This window comes from Ambystoma mexicanum, chromosome 6q, assembly GCF_040938575.1.
Source record: "Ambystoma mexicanum isolate Mex_15411 chromosome 6q, UKY_AmexF1_1, whole genome shotgun sequence".
Lineage (NCBI taxonomy): Eukaryota > Metazoa > Chordata > Amphibia > Caudata > Ambystomatidae > Ambystoma > Ambystoma mexicanum.
Genome location: NC_090937.1, coordinates 305,090,567 through 305,111,253, shown reverse-complemented (window position 1 = coordinate 305,111,253; position 20,687 = coordinate 305,090,567). Strand labels below are relative to the sequence as shown.

Genomic DNA, 20,687 nt, shown 5'->3' with positions numbered 1-20,687 from the left:
GACACCCTGCATATAATCTCCAGATTTTCCTAAACCCTTGCCAGAAGACTTGTTGAAAATCCCCTAAAAGTAATGTCAGTGGACAGCACTGTAAACTTGCATGCTGCAATACACGGGACAGTGGTGTAGTTTGGTCAGGCGAACTTGACTACTCGCGTATGCCTTGTGATCCATGGAGTAAGAAATGCTTCTGTGCCAGCGCCTGTTACTGCATTGAGACCTACATGCCCCAACCCCCATGAATGCCATGCCAGGACGTTTAGAAAAGGATAACCCATACATGCCAAGGTGCATAGTGCCTGTAATAAAATGTTAATCTGCACAGAACGATGTGAACTGCAGTTTACAGTGTTAACACCAGACAAAGAAGTGCTTGGCACAGCCCATTTTCAATAGAAAATTGCCAAACAAATGGGTTGTCTAATGAGGGATACTCCCTTCAAAGTTAAGGGCTAGGACGACAAAGAAGTAATGAACAGCATGGCAGTTTTAGAATGTTTAACCAATCAAGCAAAATGTGCATAGAATCACAACATATGGCTGCTGAACCAAGTAAAATGGTTCCAATACATGGAACAGAGAACGGGAGGGAGCACATGCAAACACTGATGTATCCAAACCATTCACACACACAAAAACAGTATAATTTTTAGTGTAGCATATTATCAAAGTTAGTATGAGATTCTTTTTCTTAAGCCTGTATAAAAGTAGAATACAATTTGATCCAAAGCTACTAAGGTACACAAGGTTATTTCTGAGAAAACAGTAAGATTATTACCCCAACTTTAGGAAAGTCCATGTAGCCTGCTGGGACATGTTGATGGAATGCATTGGAAGGATGTACGATCGCAGAATTCTCTCTCTCCATTGCTTGATGTTGCGAAAAGACACCAGGATCAGACATCGGCCGGTGGATAACGTGATTTCCCATACCTGTGTGACACCAGTCAGAAACTTTATCTGGCAAACCAAAATAACCAATTAGTGAATTACATGCATGTTCATGCAGACATGTTATGTACCATTTACTACTATCTCCTTTTTAGCTCATTGGAAATGTCTTGAGTATTTTGCAGGGCAAGGGACGTGGTACAAAAAACACTGTACAAAAAAGTTGGATAGAACCTCTTGCACCACGTGACACAAAGTAACTTGCCTGTTACGCTGGTGTTCAAGGATGTGCATTTTATGTTCATCAGCTTAGAAACACCCTCATGAAACACTACTTTAAAAAAAAAGAAGAACAAGTTACTCTCTTACCTGGTAACGTTCTTTCGATGGGATGTTCAGACGAAGTATTCCATATCTATGACTGTAAGCAGCACGGCTGTGGTGATTACTGTCATAGATATGGAATACGTCGGAGGATCCAATCCCCTCGAAATTTAAATTCTAATGTTCTTGGAGGCGCTCGAGAGCTTACGACCAAGGTGGTCTCTGCTTGCTGAGTCCAAGAGAATGCGGCCCAGGTCTGCTTTGGCCCAGAAGTGCGTGTTAGACAGAAACCTGTGCAGTTCCCTCTGGGACCACTGCAAAAGATTTAAGACTACAGGTGTTTAGCAGTAAACTCACTTGGTAGCAGTCTGTACCACCCAGGTTTACCTGGTAGCTGTGGCTGAGCAGTCAGACTTCCCTCAAGAAGAGTTAGGCAGTATACAGAGCACACATAATAGGTACAGAGGCACAACAGTACAAGCAAACACTGACCAGAGCTAGGTGTAAAAGTATATACTTATTTATTTAAAAGACACACTCATAAATTACACTAGCACAGAAAAGGTAAGTAAGTCAAAACACAGTCACTATTACTCATATGTACATCCCTAGTTATTTGTTGGACAAGTCTAAGTTAACACCACTTATTTCCAAACAGAGGTGAGCGCTTAACGTTAGATGGCACTCCAACAAGTTAGTTAAAAAGGGAGGGAAAAGGCAAACGAAGTGAAAACAGCAAGGCAAAACACTTTTCAGAGGTTCACAGTGAGTGTAGGAAGGCAGTCTATTGAGGAGCAAGGAAGTTCGGTTGCCAGGCCCACTCTAGGGAAAGCCAGGCAAAAAGATGCCCAAGATCACACAATGTCACAAGTCTTTACAGGTGAGTAGAAAAGGTTTTTCCCAGTTAAGAAAAGTTTAGTTAGGGTGTCCCAGGCTTACCCTGGGTCGAGAGCCGAGAGCTAAATCTACCCCGTACAATCAGTGGCAAGGGAACCCGGGCGGAACACAGTACCTTTAAAATGGAAAGGATCTTCCAGCGGGGGCAGTTGTTCCTGGTAGTGGGTGCAAGTCGCGGCGTCGTCCAGAGGAGGAGAAGATCTCGTCGTGGAGGAAAGCTGAAGGTCGTTGCACTACCAGGGAAGAAACCAGCCGTGGAGTTTTTCCGGTTAAAAGGATGTTACCCCTCTTTCGGGGTTGAGGTAAAAAGTGGTATCCCGGTTGCCGGGGTGCTTGGCACAGGCAAGGCGGCCACGAGATGCTTCAGGGCGGCGAAAAGAAGGCAGAAACTGGTTGTCCCCACCAGTCAAGGGAAGAAGACTCTCTGGCGGGAGATCTCCTCTGTCATTGGGAAAAAGTGGAGAGACTGTTCCGCAGGGCTCCACCGGTGGTGTCGTCTTGGCAGGTCGGCTCGGCTTCTCCCTCTTCGGCTTCTTAGGTCCGGTGGCGACTTCTGAAGAACCAGTCCCAAAAACCCTGCTTTTATGCAGCAAACCCCCATTCATACAGCCTAGCTGTCACTCAAACATGCTAAGTGGTGAGCGGGGTGGCTCACCACTTGGGCCAATCACACCAGAGTGCGACTTGAGTTGGCAAGGCAACTCAGCCCAGGGTGCCTAAACCCCCTCCCACACCCCCTGTGGTACCCAGACAGAATGGCACCACTTTGGAGGGCTTCTGTGCAGAAGCCCGCCAAAAGTGGAACAAAGGCTCGACTCGGGTTTAGGGTTACTGAAGTGAACCTAGACGCCATTTTGGCGGCGAGTTCTGGCAAAAAATCCCAACCGGTGAATTTATATTAAATAAATAAACCGGCGGTATCTTTAACATTGCACCAAAAAGTGGTGCATTAAAATCAATGGGAAATCCCATTGGGAAATATTCCGGTGGAATATTTCCGTGGTATCCACTGCCACCAGCCAGAAACTCGGCAAGGGGGGACGGGACAGTACCCTCTCGACAACAAACCCAGGGGAAATCTAATTGCCCCTACCAGTACTTCCACAGTATGATGGTTTGTACTGGTTAAGTTCGTAAGTGAAGACTAGTAAAGTCAATGGTGACTTTACAGACCCAGGGAGACAGTAGTCAGTCCCAGGGTGTGGAGTCTATGTTTGGGGGTCTCTATGACACCCCTGTGTTACTGCACTGAGGGTGCTGTGTAACACACATTCAAAAACCAATGATAGCATATGGGGAAAAAATACCCCATAGCCCATAAGCACATAGCAAGTCACAGAAACACTCTCAAGTCATGCCCAAGAGTGAGGGTGAAAGAGTCTCACTCTTGGTAGGAGAAAAAAATAAACCCCAAAAATCCAGCAAAGCTGCGGGGGGACTCACTAGGTTAGGAAATGCAGCCTAAACAGAGAATTCTCCCTAACAGTGCGATTCCTGCACAGTGGGGAGTGCGGCTGCCTGTAGCGGGACTCTGATGGTCAAGGCTGGAGTGTTCCCTAGTCTATCCTCGATGAGATCTCACCGGGCGAGCTGGGAGTCCAGTAGTGGGGTGAGGAGGGGCGACTCTAAGCCGACAGCACTGCGCACGGAGGTGGGCCAGGCCTCCCTGTCGTGTGGCAGGCTCTGTTGGCAGCGGTGTAGTGGGTGAGGGGAGGACTGGGGTTGCCACCGGTGGAGTGCGAGGGTACTGGGTCCGTGGACCCGGGAGGCTGTGGCGTGGGCGCACCTCCCCACCCCGTCGGCAGCTGCCAACGAGGTGTGGAGCAGCCGCTCTGGAAGTAGTGAGAGTGGCGAGACAACAGCTGATTGCCACTCTGGAGAGCACATCAACGTTACAGCTCTTCTGGGTCTTGAGGCGGTGCTGGCACCAGGAGCGCGTTCCTGATCTGCTGGTTTGGCCCCCCAGGTGGGAGCTGCATTGCCGGGAGTGAAGCAGGCGATTCCGCCGGTGGCAGCAGAAGAGAGCCTTGCTGTAACGCTGGCGCTCCCAAGCCAGAGGCGAACTACTAGGAGGCGGCGGAAGATCCCAGTGGATTAAGTGCCATTACATCAGTGGTGAGGAGAGGACTGGGCCAAGAGGGACACACACGGCTACTCTGGAGGGAGGCCGGCCCACACACCGTTGCAAGGTCGGACGGGATGGTCCTGCTGCACTGTGGGGGTTGACCCCTGAAGACTCATGTGGGGAGTGCTGGAGCGCTGCCGTTTTTGGCCCACGCTGCTGCTGGGAGACACTCTGGTCTGCACTCCTCTCCGAGGGGATCTGCTCTTGGAGACATAGGCAGGGAATACAGTTGACTCTGGACTGTCCTTCGTGCAAAAGCTGCTGGTTGATGGAGTGGGTTGTCGGGCGAGTGGAGAGGCCCTTCCCCTCCTGTTGTAGTGAGTAGACAGTACACCTTCCATACAGTACTGGGCAGTAGGGGTCGGCTGGACCGCTGGTGTTAGTAGAGCTAGTGGCTGCAGAGTGAGGGTCCTTGACAGTTGGTGCTTTGGGCCACGTGGCCCTGGTGAATCCCCCCTGCTACCACCTTGCAGAGGGCCCACCAGATTGGGCAGTGCAGAGGAGACTAGCACAATTAGAGAGAAATGAGTGAGCAGCTAGTGGATGGCTAAAGGGAACAAGAAGCAGGGTCACCTGCAGTTTACGCAGAAGGAAGGTTTAGCTTTGTATAAAAGGCACTATGGCCTTGTCATGATCGAATGGGTCAGAGGAGCAAGTGTTGGCTTGTTCAGCTCCAGCTGCGCCTGGAGGATCCGCAAGTCAGGCCTCAGACCCGAGCTTAATACTGGCGGAAATGAACAGCAGCTTTGCATCAGTGAACACTAAGTTGGATAGTATGGAGTACAAGATGGACAGTATGCAAGAGCGGATTGAAAAGGAGAGCAGTCGCCTTTACAAAGCCAAGCAGAGAGGTGGCGTGCTGGAAGATACGAGTAGTGAGGTTACTCAGGCTATTCGAGGATGTCGGCAGGAGGTGAAAGAAATCCGGGGCAAGAATGAAGACCTGGAAGCGAGATCTTGCCAAAATAACATAAGAGTGGTTGGGATTCCAGAGGTGGTGCCATCGCAAAATATGGAGAAGCTCATGGAACCCTTTCTTAAGGAGGTCCTATGCGACACTGCGCTCTCCTCCAAATTCTTGATTGAGCAGGCCCACTATGTGTCCGTGCAGAAGCCCAGACTGAGTCGGAATCCGCGCCCAGTCATTGCAGACTACTGAACTATCGTGACCGTGATTCTATTCTATGCAGGGCTGAAGAGCTTGGGGACTTGTACTATAAGGAATCCAGAGTGTGGTTCTACCAAGATTTTACCCCGTCCGTGCAGCAGGCACGATTCTCGTTCCTGGTGGCGAAGCGCTTGCTGAGGGAAAAGGGGATTCAATATACTATGCTGTACCCCTCCAAATTGCGTGTTATTCATGATAACAAGACCTTTTTTGTCACTGATCCTGCTGAAGTTATAAACCTTTGTGTAGTCCCTGCCTAAGGGGCTGAGGGGAAAGGGGCCAGGGTGTGGGCAAATTTGCAATGATGCGATTTCCTGGTAATGTTTGGCTACAGGTGTGTTGTTGATAGAACAATTCTATGGGTGACTAAGCTTGAGACATTTTATCAAAATGTGGTATTTGGGAAGGCACTCACGATGTCATTACTCTCGTTTGGGTATGTAACTAATTGGGTCTGTTGCTGTTTATCCTGGTATGCATGGGCCTCCTCCTCCTCCTCCTTTACGGAGGTAGCTCTCGGAGGTGGGACTGACAATGTCGCAGAGTCCAGTGCACCCATGTAGGCGCCCTGGTGGGGAGTATTGGTAAATTGGGGGGTGTTGTGGCCGGGGGCATCACTGCCAATTGGGTGTATGGAGGGGCCTGGACCATGTTGAGGTGGGGGAAGGGAGTGCAGGGTTCAGAGGGTGGTGTGGGAGGGGGTGGGTGTATGCTAGAGGATGTTATGATCTATGGGTTATGTTAAAAAATGGTTCACGTTGCTCTGAAAAACGTGTGGACTATAAAGATTCACTGCTGGGCTATGTTTGGTTGTGGTGGGCGGGTCTAAGGTTTATTGATTATTTATTTTATTGATTTATAACACGCTTGATACCAGTGAGTGGTTTCTAAGCACAGGATCGAGATTTGAAACTGTGTTGCGCAGCGTTGTCTTGCTTACAAGAAAAACGCATTGCCCCCGAGCTATCCTTCCTCCCACAATGTCTGGTGATGCGTAGGGTACCGCCATGTGAGCGCTGCACCCTTCTCAGCTGGAACGCAAGAGGGCTTAACAACCATGCTAAAATGTGAAAGATTGTGGCTTATGGGGAGTAAACGGGCCAAGATCCTGTTTCTTCAGGAAATGCACTTGAAAGGGAAGATGAATGAGGGGCTGGCAAGGTCCTGAGCAGATGCATGCTTTTATACTACTTACTCTACATATGCACGTGGTGTGGCAAGCATGTGGTGTGGCAATTACTGTTCATAAATCATTGGGGTTTAGGCCGCTGCAACAAGAATGTAATCCCGATGGTAGGTTTGTTATAGTATCGGGACTCTAGCTCGTAACAGTCACCTTGGTCAATGTGTACAGCACAAATGTGGATGATCTGGGTTTCTATGACTCCCTCTGGGCGATGTGCTTACCACACTTGCATACTTTATTAATTGTAGCTGAGGACTTCAACACAATTCGGCATTCAGAATGGGATATATCCACTGTCGGCTCGAGGCCACTGTCTTCGGCCACTGGAGCAATAGAGGGAGGACTAGCAGACATTGGTCGGTGGATTTGTGGAGAACATTGTATCCAGATGAGGGGGATTATTCTTTTTACTCTGTACATGACATAAGGTCCCGCATTGATTGTATTCTGATGGTGGCCTAGCCCGCTTCATAGTACATACAGCTGCATTATGCTCCAGAGAACATTGTCAGACCATTCCCCGATTCTGTGGCAGTTTCAGGTAAAGATTCTGACGGTGGTTATGGCCCCCACTGGCAATTAAAAAGCCAAGCACTGCTAGATGTGGTGCATCAGAGTGAAGTGTAAGAGATTATAAGATCCTTTTTTGCTTGTAATGGGGGATTGGTGGCCTCAACCGGGATCATCTGGGAGGCATTCAAGGGGTACTTGAGGACGCTGCATTTCAATTGAAAGTGGGGTGCTCAAGGCAATACGGAGGAGGCTGGACTAAAACATTTGCAGTCCGGGGTGGGGTGCAGCCCCTCCCTGGTGGCGGTCTGAGGTGCTCTTGATCGATTCAGAGTAGAGGCGGACAGGGAGGTGCGTTTTCTTGCGTCCCCTTGATTGGCGCATAGGTATGGAGAGGAGGGGAGACCTGGCAGGTACATAGCTGGGCTGGTGAGGGGCGCGAGAGGTCAAACAGACATCCCGGCAATTAGGCGAGCGGATGGCACAATGATTTCGGATTCCGATTTAATTGTTACTGAGTTCCGGGACTTCTACAAGAACTTGTATGCAGCTAGGGGTAGGGCGGAGCTGGGTATATTGTAGTCTTTCGTGGGGAAGCTGCGCTGGAGGAGCTAGATGTGCAGGCTAAAACAGTTTTGGGCGCTCCCATTACAGTAGAGGACATTCTGAAAACGATCAACGATCTCCAGACCGCTAAGGCCCCAGTTCGGATGGGATCACCGCAGAATTCTTTGAAGGAATATCTGCTCCAGGTATGGCAGGAGGGCCTACAATCAGGGCTCATTGGACTGTGGCTCCTAGAGGCTGATACCTCTCATCAATATGGATATGAAAATCTTCTCCAAAATTGTGGCTGATAGACTGCTCTCCTAGCTCGCCTCCATTGTTCATTCAGATCAGGCTGGTTTTATCCTGGGCCAATTCAGAGCTTTTAATCTGCAGTGACTATTTGCGGTGCTGGCCCAGACAGATCCCTCGGTGCAGGTGATTGGGGTGCTTTTAGACATGGAGAAGGCGTTCGACTGTCGCGTTCGACTGTCGCGTGGCATTATATGTTTCCGACCAGCGAGAGGTTTGGGATTCCGAAGCACTACCTGCATTGTGTTAAGATCTTGTATTTGAGAGCGAATGAGTATTGGGCTTTTGGCAAGTACTCAGCAGCGTTTGAGTTGGGGCGAAGGACGCGGCAGGGGTGCCCATTGTCCCCACTTTTTTTTGCAATCGCTATGGAGCCACTGGCAGCACACCTGCAGGCGGCTCATAGGCATTGGGGGTCTCGCCTTGGGAGGGGCTCGGGAGCGGATTTCACTCTATGTGGACAACATCATCCTTCATGTCAAGAACCCAGGCAGTAAGTTGCAGCCACTTTCCAAAGAGATTGAGGCATTTGGTGCAATATGAGGGCTGCGGGTCAATTGGTCCAAGTTGATCCTGTTTCCTCTGAATGAGGGCACTCAGCAGCCATCAGGTACCATTGGGAACAAATTTCGACAAAGTATTTGGGTACATGAGTGAGCAGAAGTCACTCCAAATTGCTTAAAGATATTTATTATGGGTCTTATCGGTAAACGCTCCGGAGCAAAATGGACCGGTGGTCTTCGCTTCTCATTTGCCCTATGGGTAAAATTGCAATAATAAAAATAGTCTTTGTACCCGAATTATTATATTTATTTCTTAATATCCCACTATGGCTGGGGGACCAATTTCTTTGCAGAACTAGGTCGCTTATGATAGAATTCATGAGGAGCCCGAAGATACCCAGAATCAAATGGGAAGTGCTTACCAGGACATGGGAGCAAAGTGGTCTAAATGTACCTGATCTGGAGTTGTATTATCTTGCTGCACAGGTGTCGTTCGTGATGTACTGGATGCCAGGGTCCCAGTTCTTCGCGCACGTCAGGATAGAGAGGAGGACTGCCTACCCGTATTTCGTTACAGAGCACCCTGATTTCTAAGCACATTAATGATAGGTGTCCATTTGACCCTGCAGTGTGTACAGTCCATGTATGGTGAAGGCTGTGTCAGAGAATGCAAGTGTCCCTCCCGTATAGCCCTGAAGAAGTTGTCTGGGATACTCAATGTTTGGCACCGACATGCAATGGTAGGATTAAGAGGGAATGGTATTGTTTCAGTGTAAATCTGTTTGATTTCTACGCTAATGGACAGTTTGAGTCCTGGGAGCAAGTTAGTGCTACACTAGGAGGCGCATTTGGGTTGGCATTTCAGTTTATTAGGATTCGAAAGGCATTTCGGACCTGGTTGCCAACCTTTCCATATGAGCCTCAGGTCCTGCCCCTTTTGAAGTACCTGGCCAATGCAACGAATGTACAGAGGGTAGTCACAGGAATCTACCAGATGGCACTAAGCTTATCTCCAAAGGAAGCATTTGGATGTAGGGCGCAGTGGGAGGCAGATATTGGCCTAGACTTGGGGGACAAGAGGTGGTGGGCTATGTGCCTATACTCTAGGAAAGTAGCAATTAACTCCAGGTTTAAGCTCATTCAACTTAAAATTCTACATCAAGCCTATATGTCACCTGCTCCAATGACGGTCGGTGCCCTAGATGCAAAAGTGACAATGGACTATTCAGAGGGGGACCCTTGACCTGAATGCAAGAACGAGCCAGATGCACAGAGAACACCACCACGTCATCCAGGGTGCAGGTGACAGAGTCCAGGCCCTTGTCACGAGCCAAGTGGCAAAACCTAGTCCACTTGCTCTTATGCTGGGATCGAGTAGACAGCCTCCTGTATGATGCCCCAGTTGCCATCCGAAAATTCTGCATGCTCCAGTATCAGTTGGTCAGGAACCAGACCGCCAGGGCCAGTCTGGCCGGGTCTGGGTGCTCCACTGCCCCGCCCTCCTGCGTCAGGAAGCCCCTGCTGGGGATCAGGAGGGAGGAGTTCAATTCCCACCCCTGCAGCTCTACTATTTCGCTGCTCAGTTAAGCTTTATTACGAAATGGCTGTCATACGAACCTCCATCTGAACGTGAGCTACTCAGCACAATGGTGAAACCTGCTTGTCTCAGAGGTCATATGGCTACCAAAAGACTGGAAGGAACCCCAATTTTTGACACTAAGCATGGGTAGGGGGATTTGGGTTAGAACATTAAAGCTACTCCGACTTCAACATCCTTACTCTCCCCAATGCATGCTCCAATCCTTGCAATCACATGCGGCAACTCGGACGAATTAAAAGAAACTCGATGTTGGGAACGAGTAGGTATAACCACTTGGGGCGACATGTATGATAACGGAACATTCAGAGCTTTGACTAGTCTAACCCAAAAGGAAGGATTACCCAAGGGACAATTCTTGAGGTACATGAGAGTGGTGAAGGCTGGCAAGCGAAATTGTAGTGAATAGCCCGCCGAGCCCCAAGTAAATGCTTTCTGACGTTAATGTATTCACTGGAAGATGGTTGGAGACATGTGTCTAGATTAAATAAGTCCTTGCTAGAGGGAGCTAATGTTAAATCCATGAAGTTGGAAGATGCGCTGGGAGGCTGTCTTCGGCCTAGAAAATCAGACAGTGGACACTCGCGGTGAGCTTTGTTAAAAATATATCTCGCAATGCCAGATTCAGGCTCATACAAGTTAATGTGCTACATCGACCATACATGATACCCTCCAGAGTTGATAAATTCAAGGAGGCTGCACCTTCCACTTGCCCCAGGCGCCGACAGAATAACGCCCACCATATGCATATGTTGTGGACATGCGTTGTGGTACAGCGCTTCTGGTCCCGAGTTAGAAAGACTTGCAAAGACACTGGGATAAAAAGATATAATTTGAATACACTTGAATGTCTATTAGGTATATACACCCCAGCACGACCAAGCATAAGTGCGTCACCAAATACATGGACTTTGCTTGCATAATAACTAAGAGATGCCTAGCTATGACAAGGAAGTCAAAGAAGGACCCACAACTCAGAGTATGGTTTAGAGAATTTGTGCATTGGTGCAAAGCTGAGACAATTGCATGGAATGGAGCGATATAAGCCCATGGTGGAGATGCAACACTTAACTTTGAAGCCTGGAAAGCCCTCATAGATTCCGTTTCCTACCCTTTGGATGACAAACCACCATGAATATCCCCCCTATTGGACACAGTTTACTTTCCCTGATTTTGCTTACAAGTATGTCACACGATATGGCCTGGGGGCCCCTATATTGATGCGGCCGACACGGACCGCTTATGGCACACACAGGACTTATTGAGAAACTAAAACTGTTTAGCATCATAGGTTTCAAATGGAAATGCAGTGGGTATTTGTTTGTAATGTTATGCTTATCTGTACTGTTTGAACGGCTTAATGCAGAGGGTAATGCTGAACATTGCAGGTGAATTTTATAATGCTATATTCTCTGGGTGTTATGCAATGTAACCATCTATATTTTAACCAATACTTTTAAAAATAAAAATAAAAAGAATGGGTGCCAGGGTACAGCCCTGCCTTACTCCAACATTTACCCCAAATGTCTGGGTCTGCTCACCCCCCACCAACTATATAGCAGTCGTTTTATTGGTTGAGTATAAAGACAACATGATGGCCACCAAATTGGTCGGTGCAGCACGCTTAAACAGAAAGTTCCAAAATAGCTCTCTTGAGAAGGTTTCAAAAGTCGTTTTTAGGTCCAGGAAGACCACATAGTGGTACATTTTCTTTAAGATGGTATATTTAACAATGATTTAAAAAAAAGGATGAAACAGTGATCCTTTGTACCTCTATATGGCCCAAACCCAGCCTGAAGGTAACTAACAACTTCTTCCCGGTCTGCCCCCTCCTGGAGAAGTTTAAGGATACGTTTCCCAAAGAGCTTACCAACACCGCTCAAAAGGTAAATGGGGCAATAGTTGGCTGGGGAGTCTTTACCACCCTTTTTGTAGATGGGTAGGAATGTCGCCCTGCGCCAGAAAGCTGGTATCTCACCGCTACGCAAAATAACATTGAACAGCCCACACAGCATCCGAGACCATATCACTACATCAAACTTAAAGAGGTCTACAGGAATCAAGTCAGGGCCTGTCGCCTTGTGGTTTTTAGGGTATTATGTGCATCTGCCTCTTCACCAACAAAGAATAAAAAGCTAGCTGGGGTTAATGGTCTGTAAACTGCCAAACTAGGGGCAGGTTTGGATTTCATCTTGGTAAAGATTTGAGAAATGTGTTTGCCATTCAAGCTCACCAATGTTCATTGCGAGTCTCTATCCCCATTCAACTCCTTGTCGTTAACCAACTTCCACAAGGAACAAGTATACCTTGCTTGCAGGGCACCATGTAGCCTGTCCCATTGTTCAATCACAAACTCTCTCCTTTTACTCCCAATTAGCTTTTTATATTTTAATCTTAGTGCTAGTAGGACAGATTTATCGATCCCAATGGACTATTTATACCAGACACAATCTCACTTTTGGCACTGTGACAGGCATTATCGTACCAACATGCCTTAGACAAGGAATTATTCTTTACTACACACAAGGGGAGCTAAATTCTTTTTGAGTTACTCAAATTCACACAGTACCGTGTTATCATTGGAATCTATATCACAGATTACAGTTATATACTCAAAATGGAGGCATATATGTGTGCATTCGAGCCCCGTTTCAACAAGTTAACCCATCTAACCCCCTTTCGAGTTAATACCATCAGCTGGTCAACATGATGCTCCTTAATCCCATCCTCCCCCCGACGTGTCCCATGATTTCTGCTACAAGGGGGTATTGGTCACTCTCTGGTCTATCACAGATTGAAATATCACCAATCCTGGCCCAATAATTTCCTGATATTAATGTATAGTCGATCAGGAAGCTCTAAATAACACCACAACGTTTTTTTTCCAGGCTGGTCACTTTCAAAGTGGCCGTTACAGGCCCTTAAATTCAGTTTGAACTAAATGCACACCGACTCTAAAGCAAGATGATGCACACGGCAAGGAGAGGTGGCAATAAGAGATGGAATATCCCAAGCCTCATCTTTATCATCCCAGAGACCGATAAAATCATTATGGGGTTCTAACTGGAGATTAAAATCCCCCACCACAACAATACAATGATGGCATTGCAAGGACGGGCTCATGGCCTCAGCTAATTTCTGGAGACAAGTCAAAGTCATCAATCCCTGCGAAGGTCTGTTATGCAAATTAAACAGACATACCATATTGTCCTCAGCCATCCATATTAAGTCATAAATCATCATTAATGTCTACCTAAATGGCACTGTGATGGTCCAAGGCCCTCAGGCCAATCTCCTCCTCTTTGATAGGCGCTTCCCTCGCCTCATCAATTTCCTCTCATCTCCTGCTGTCCCCTCCCCTCCCCCCTTGGCTACCTTGCCCTCTCTCGCCTCCTCCTCTGCCCCTCCTAGGGCTCTTTCTCCTACGCAGGGCGTACCTCTGATCTGCACCCCTCCCCGGAAGGTCATTAAGGCTGGCAACCTTCTTCATATTGCCACTCTTAACTCTCGCTCTGCTGTCAAACACTCCTCTGACATCTGCCACCTCCTCGAAGAACTAGACCTTGATGTCCTTGGTCTTACTGAGACATGGTTCACGGCCAGCTCTGTCACGAGCTTTGACATTCTCCTCCCTGATGGCTACAAGATCCTCTCAGTACCCAGATCCTCCCGGTCCGGTGGGGGGATAGGCCTGATCTTTCCTGAGTGGATTTCTGCCCCCATCATTCCCACTCAGACCTACTCCTCTTTTGAATGCCTTGTCTGTAGGCTTTCTCTCTCGCTTACCCATTCTCTTACTGTAGTTACCATCTACAGGCATCCTGGTCAAATCATCTCATTTCTCTCTGAGTGGGCAGACCTCTCCTCCTCCCTCCTGGCCTCTACCACTCAACTCCTCCCCCTCGGTGACCTCAATATACATTTAGACTCTCCATGCTCCTCCTCTGTACTCTTCTGTGACCTCTGCGACTCCTTCTCCCTGTCCATCCTCCCCTCTGGCCCGACTCACTCTGCAGGGCACACACTCGATGTCTTGATTTCCTCTGACCTCCCCCTCTCCATCCCTCTGACCACTCCTCTCTCCTGGAGCGATCACTCCCTCCTCTCCTCTCATCTCTCCCTCTCTTCCCCTCAAGCCAAGCCTACCCCTACACTGCCACCTACCTTCTCGGACATTCGGCCCATGAAGCGTGTGTCAGTTGAGGCTTTTGCCGCCACTTTCTCCCCTCCCCCCCCCCTCCACCTTTGGCTGCCTCACATCCTGACAGAGCCCTGTCTCTGCTCCACTCTTCAATTTCTGATACACTTGATGCTCTTGCCCCTGTCATGAGGATCCGTTTGAAGTCCAAAGCCAAGTGCAATTCCTGATATGACTCTGACCTAGAAACTTAAGTGTAGGGCGGCTGAGAGGAAATGGAGGACTTCCTGTTCATCCTCTGACAAACTGACCTGTCGCCTGCTACAAAGGCAATACCGACTCTCTGTCCTCACCAAGAAGAGTCCACATTCAAGCTTGTGTCTCTAAGGCATCTAACAACTCGGCCGAACTCTTTAAAATCTGCAAGGAGCTGGCCAACCCTGCTGCCGTCTCTACCCCTCCTCTTGCCTCCCAGGCTCTTTGCAATGCCCTTGCCTCTCACTTCATTTAAAAAACCCAGGACATCCTGTCCACCGTCCATCTGTGCTTGCTGACCCTCCTTTAGCCACCCCCCACCATCCTTCTCATCCTTTCCTCTTTTCTCCCCTGACGAGGTCGCTAGACCAGTCCGATCTATGAAAGCCTTGTCAAAACAAGTTCATCCCTGTTCCTCCAAAACCATCAAGGACCACAGACACCCTCGCTCCGGACCTTGCTGATTTTTGCAACCACTCCTTAGCCTCAGGATCCTTCCCCTTCCCTCCCCCTCCCCTCCCGTCCCCTCCCCTCTGAAGCACTCCCTTGTGCATCCTCTTCTCAAGAAACCCACAGTTGATCCTTCTTGTCCTGCTAACTATCGCCCAATTTCCATTACTCGCTTTCTGGGCAAACTCCTGGAAAAGTTGGCCATCTCTCAGCTTAACCTTCATTCCAATTCTGTTGGCTGTCTCCATGACCACCAGTCTGGGTTCAGAGCTGCAAGAAGCACAGAAACTGCTCTCCTGAACATCCGTGAAGATCTGCTCTCCAACCTTGACTCTAACATTCCCTCTGTCCTCATCCGCCTCGATCTCTCTTCTGCCTTCGACACGGTCCACCATACCATCCTGCTCAACCGTCTCTGTGAAAACCTGCTATCACTGATCAGGCTCTGGCCTAGCTGACCTCTTTCCTCTCAGATTGTCCCTCCCAGGTCCAACTTGGCTCCTTCCTTTCATCTATATTCCTCTCTACCTGTGGTGTTCCCCAGGTGTCTAACCTCTCGCCCTGGCTTTTCAATGAATACCTGGCAACTCTCGCCCACTGCATTGTCACTTTCTGCTCAAATTTCCAGTGCTACGCTGACGACAACTCATTTTCAGGCTGCCCTCTGCCACCTCCTCTCCCTCTCTCATCTCTGATTGCCTAACTGCCATTCAAGATTGGTGTGCCGCCAATGATCTTTGCCTGAATGCCAGCAAGACGGAGATCCTCATCGGCACACCTTCACCATCCTTTCCCCTCACTCTCTAGCTGGGCTCCCTTGGCCCTCCTCCTACCCCCACCTGCGAGGCTAAGAACCTCAGGGTCATCTTTGACTCCACCCTTTCCTTCTCCGCCCACATCTCTGAGGTCACATTTCCTACTGTACCTCCTCAGAGGTACTACGCCTTTCCTCTCCTTCCCCCCAGAAGCTCATGGTATCTGGTTCTCTCTAGCTTGGACTATTGTAAAAGCCTCTTTCTAAATCTACCCGCCTCTACTCTCCGCCCTCTGCAACTAATCCAGAACAGGACTGCAAGATTTGTCCTTGGCCTCAAGCCCTAAGATCGTATCTCTCCAGCTCTGAAATCTCTCCATTGGCTCTCAGTGGATGCAAGGATTAAATTCAAAACCCTCTGCATTGTCCACAAGGCTTTCTGGGGCATGGGTCCAAAATACCTTCAGCTATCCCTCCGCAAATACCTCCCCTCTCGAGCTCTTTGCTCCTCTACCTCCAACTCCCTCAGGGTCAGTCGTTTTTCAAAGAAACGAGCTGGGGTAGATCTCGGTCTTCGGCTGGGGCCTCCCTCTGGAATAGCCTCCCTGTGTTAGGCAGAAACCTGTGCAGTTCCCTCTGGGACCACTGCAAAAGATATACGACTACAGGTGTTTGGCAGTAAACCCACTTGGTAGCAGTCTGTACCACACAGATTCACTTGGTAGCTGTGGCTGAGCAGTCAGACTTCCCTCAAGAAAAGTTAGGCAGTATAGTATACTGCGTATTCACAATAGGTCAAAAGAACACAGTAGAACAAGCAAACACTGACCAGAGCCTGGTGTAAAAGAGATATAATTATTTATTTAAAAACCACATCTAGTAAAACACACAGGCACTAATATTAAGCAGTTCAAAAACACGGTCACTAAAAGATATACACTCCCTTAAAAGAATATTATACAAGTCTTAAGTAAAGCCCCACTTATTTTCAGACAGAGGTGAGCGCTTAACGTAGATGGCACTCCAATAATTCGTTTTAAAAGGGAGAGAAAAGCAGAGTATAAATTGAAACAGATCCCAACACTTTCACAAGAACACAACAAGAGAGGAAGGCAGAGTCAAACTGTGAAGTTAGAGTTCAGAAGGCCGGATCCACTTTAAGAGGATCAGAACGAAATGTGTCCAAGGTCACATGGTTGAAAAGTGCACAAAAGTCTCGAAAAGGTTCAGAAAGAGTTGGACCAAAAGAAAGGGACCAGTTAGATGGTCAAGGCGGCCAGCCCAGTCCAGAAGTTTAAGGGATTATTATTACCTTGTAGCAATCTTTAGAAAGGGAGGCCTGGCGGACACTGTACCATAAAGTGGTGAGAATACTCGAGCGGGGGCAGTTGTTCCTGGCAGCGGATGCAAGTCAGTGCTTCGTCCGGGGGAAGAGAGAATCTCGTCGGGGAGGAAGACAGGAGTCCGTTGCACTGCCAGGGAAGAAACCAGCCACAGAGTTCTCAGTTAAAAGGAGCGGTCCTTTAGTTTGCGGTCCAGTGGTAAGTGGCTATCCGGTTGCCAGGGTGCTTGGCACGGGCAATTCGACCACAAGACGTCCTGGGATGCGAAAAAAAAGAAGGTAAACTGGTTGTGCCCACCAGCCAGGGGAAGAAGACTCTCCAGCAGGGAGATCTTCTCTGTCGTTGCGAAGTGGTGAGTCGGTTCCGCAGGGCTCCACCGGTGGTGTCGTCGTAGCAGGTCGGCTCAGCTTCTCCCTCGTCAGATTCTCAGGTCCTGTGGCGACTTCTGAAGTTCCAGTCCCCAAAGCCCTGCTTTTATGCAGCACACCCCCATTCACTCAGCCCAGCTGTCAATCAAACATGCTAAGTGGTGAGCCGGCCGGCTCACCACTTGGGCCAATCACACAAGAGTGCGACTTGAGTTACCAAGGTAACTCAGTCCAGGGTGCCTAAACCCCCTCCCACACCCCCTGTGGTACCCAGACAGAGTGGCACCACTTTTGGCGGCTTCTGTGGAGAAGCCCGCCAAAAGTGGAACAAAGGGCTCGACTTGGGTTGGAGTCACAGAAGAGAACACAAACGCCATTTTAGAATCGAGTCCTGGCAAAAAATACCAACCGGAGAATTAATATTAAATAAATAAACCGGCGGTATGTTCGAGGCTATGAGAATTAAATAATTAAAGTTGGTAGCCTCGAACAATGGGAAAATCCCATAGGGATATATTCGCGGTCGAATATAAAAAGTAGTATCCACTGCCACCAGCCAAAACTCGATCAGGGGGGACGGAGACGTGCCCCCTCGACTAACAGACCCCGGGGCAATCGAATTGCCCCGACCAGTACGTCCACAATATGATGGTTTGTACTGGTTTCTGTTCATAATTTGGGACTAGTAAAGCCAATGGTGACTTTACATGCCCTGGGAGACAGTAGTCAGTCCCAGGGTATGGAGTCTATGGTGGGGTGTCACTATGACACCCCTGTGTCACTGCACGGAGGGTGCTGTGTCACACACATAGTAAAAACACATGAGACCCTATGGAGTAAAGGACCCCATAGCCCATAAAACACATTAACAGTCAAAGGAACACCATAAATCATGTCCAAGAGTGGGAGAAAAAGAGTCCCACTCTTGGCAGGAGAAAAAAACAAACTTCAGAAATCCAGCAAAGCTGCTGAGGGACTCACTAGTTTAGGAAATGCAGCCTAAACAGAGAATTCTCCCCAACACCCTGCCACTCTAAAACTTGAGGAGAACCATCTCCGGTTCCGGAAGCAGCTCAAGACCTTCCTCTTTTCTTCTGTCTTCGCTCCCCCTCTCCCCTGCTGATCTGTTCTCTCTTGGCATCACGCACATTGCCACCCTCTGTCCTCCGGACCCAGGTACCTGCTCACCCTGCCATCCTCCCGCACTGCTTCCGGGCCACCCCTTGCACTGGGGTCTGTATCTGTACCCATACAGCCCCCCCCCTTTTTCTTCCTGCACTTATCAGACCTACCCTGTCTGCTGCCTTAAACCTAGCACTTGCAAATTGCTGGCTGCACTACCACTGTTTGTTGCCTTTATTATTTATTTATTGTTATTTATCTGTTTCTCCTCTGCTTCCATGCACTTTTCCCCTGCCCCTCTCCCATGCACTTGCGCGTTCTCAATGTCACTGGGCCTAGTAAGATCGCTGTTTAGTTCTCCCCTGTTCTCCTCCCTTCCCTTGTCGCGCTCTGAAACACTTGTGTACGAGCGCAATAGAAATGAATATCAATATCAATATCTTCAATAATTGTAAATCCGGTGAACCAGAATCAACAACCTCCAACCAGAAGTGACATCAACCCAAACTATAGCCCGCCACTGGGTCTACTTCGAGGCGCCTTTGAAACTGCAACATGGAAAGACTGGTAGCCCTGGATACTAACAGGTTCAAAAGCCTCAAGTTTCCTGTAGAGCGACAATCTGATGATCTCTAATAAACGCACATCAATCAAAGTCAGCCAGCAGTCGGCTCACCCCTGCCACATTACACAAGAGCAATTTTTAATCCTTACTGGGCGCTCGAGAATTGGCAGCCTCGCCCCCAGTCAGTCCTGCTTGTCTAGGTCTACATCAGGGCAACCATGTTTTACAGGGTTGGCAGCTCTCCCACTATTTCTCAAGGGTAGCTGATCTGGGACAATGAACAGAGCACTGAGAAATTCACCAGATCTTAGTCCATTTGAGGTCCCCACCGGGGGATATGATCTAAAGTCAACTGACAAAAGACCATCTTCCAATTCCGGGGATAGCAAAGACACTTTAATAAAGTCAAACCCTATGTTAGGAATAGCGCCCCTAGAGCATATGACAATGTCATTTCTAATGATCGAGAGATAGCCCTTGGTGTGACGAATAAAGAAAATACATTTACTCTTCAGGGCTTCTTGGTTGTCGAACTCATTAGGAGCAAGTTTGGGCACATTGACCATTGCAAAGAAGGGTCCTCCTTTTCCTCCCCCTCCCCTGGTTAGGACATCATGGTTGAACTGCCTCAGATGCCCAGTTGTCCCCCCCCCTCCCACTTTAATCAAGTTTGGGCCTGATGGGGTTGGGCGAAAGGGTGCTGCATTTGCACCAGTGGGAATTGCATTTACTCCCAGTGGTGTTTGTCTTGTTGCTTTTGCCCATCGGTCACGTAGAGCACGCGGCCGCCCAACTTGGAACTACACAAACCACCTACAGTCTTAGGTGAAGGCATAATGGGAACAGGTCCATTGTGTTGACGGTTACTTTTGGTCAATGAAATAATGAACCCTTTCAGTTTTGTGTTCCCCCAATACACCCTTAAAGTGGCTATCAATGGTATTGATAATTATGTCACTCAATGAAGAAAATCTATTTTTGAATTGACATAACAGTCCAATTTAAGTTAGGGAGAGGCACGCCTGACTGGCTTAAAGGGGCATCCAGGGTCCGTCTCCCCCCTCTCCCAGTAACCATGTTTCGCAGCAGGGGACACAGAGGAACCCGTTTCACGAAGAAACAGAGACGTTATCTATCTGTTCAAGAGAATCTACGCTACCATGAGTGAGGAGGTGCGCGTGCCTTTAACATTTTCAGCTGAGACTTGAGCAGCTGACTATAAGTGGCCGCCTCCACCGCCCTAGCGGCGTTAAGCCCTGAGGAGAGAAAGGCTGCGACTCCTGCTGTTTAGCGAGTTGGGGAGCAGGAGCCTCTCAACGATGTCGGACGCCATTCCATCTGCCTTAAAGACTAGGGCACAAAAATTGACGTGAGGCTGTAAGTGAAGTCGCCTCCAGTGCATTAGATCAACGCCCTCCTACTAACAAAGTAAGTCGTTACTTCTCATGCACATCAAACTCAGACTCAGCCACTGGCGAGCACGTAATTGTTTCTGCTGAACTTTCTAACTCTACGGACACTACACGTATACTTAAAAACTGTGCACCCATTTCTGACGGTGTGATGCCTGTTTTTGAAACTTACGGTACGGTATGCCCACGCCAACATGCTAATATGCCTGTTGGATGTGCGA

General features: G+C 48.6%; 1 protein-coding gene across 16 annotated transcripts in view; it reads right to left on the bottom strand.

Moving 5' to 3' along the window:
* The window catches only part of ANKRD17 (ankyrin repeat domain 17), a 2,430,147-nt gene that overhangs the window by 164,226 nt on the left and 2,245,234 nt on the right, over nucleotides 1–20,687 (bottom strand). For 14 of the 16 annotated variants that reach the window (XM_069630790.1, XM_069630801.1, XM_069630794.1 and 11 more), the window contains one exon: nucleotides 779–960. In XM_069630790.1, coding sequence (XP_069486891.1) covers nucleotides 779–960 — 182 coding nt within the window. The remainder of the gene's footprint in view (nucleotides 1–778; nucleotides 961–20,687) is intronic. The other 2 variants (XM_069630795.1, XM_069630798.1) reach the window with 1 other exon arrangement.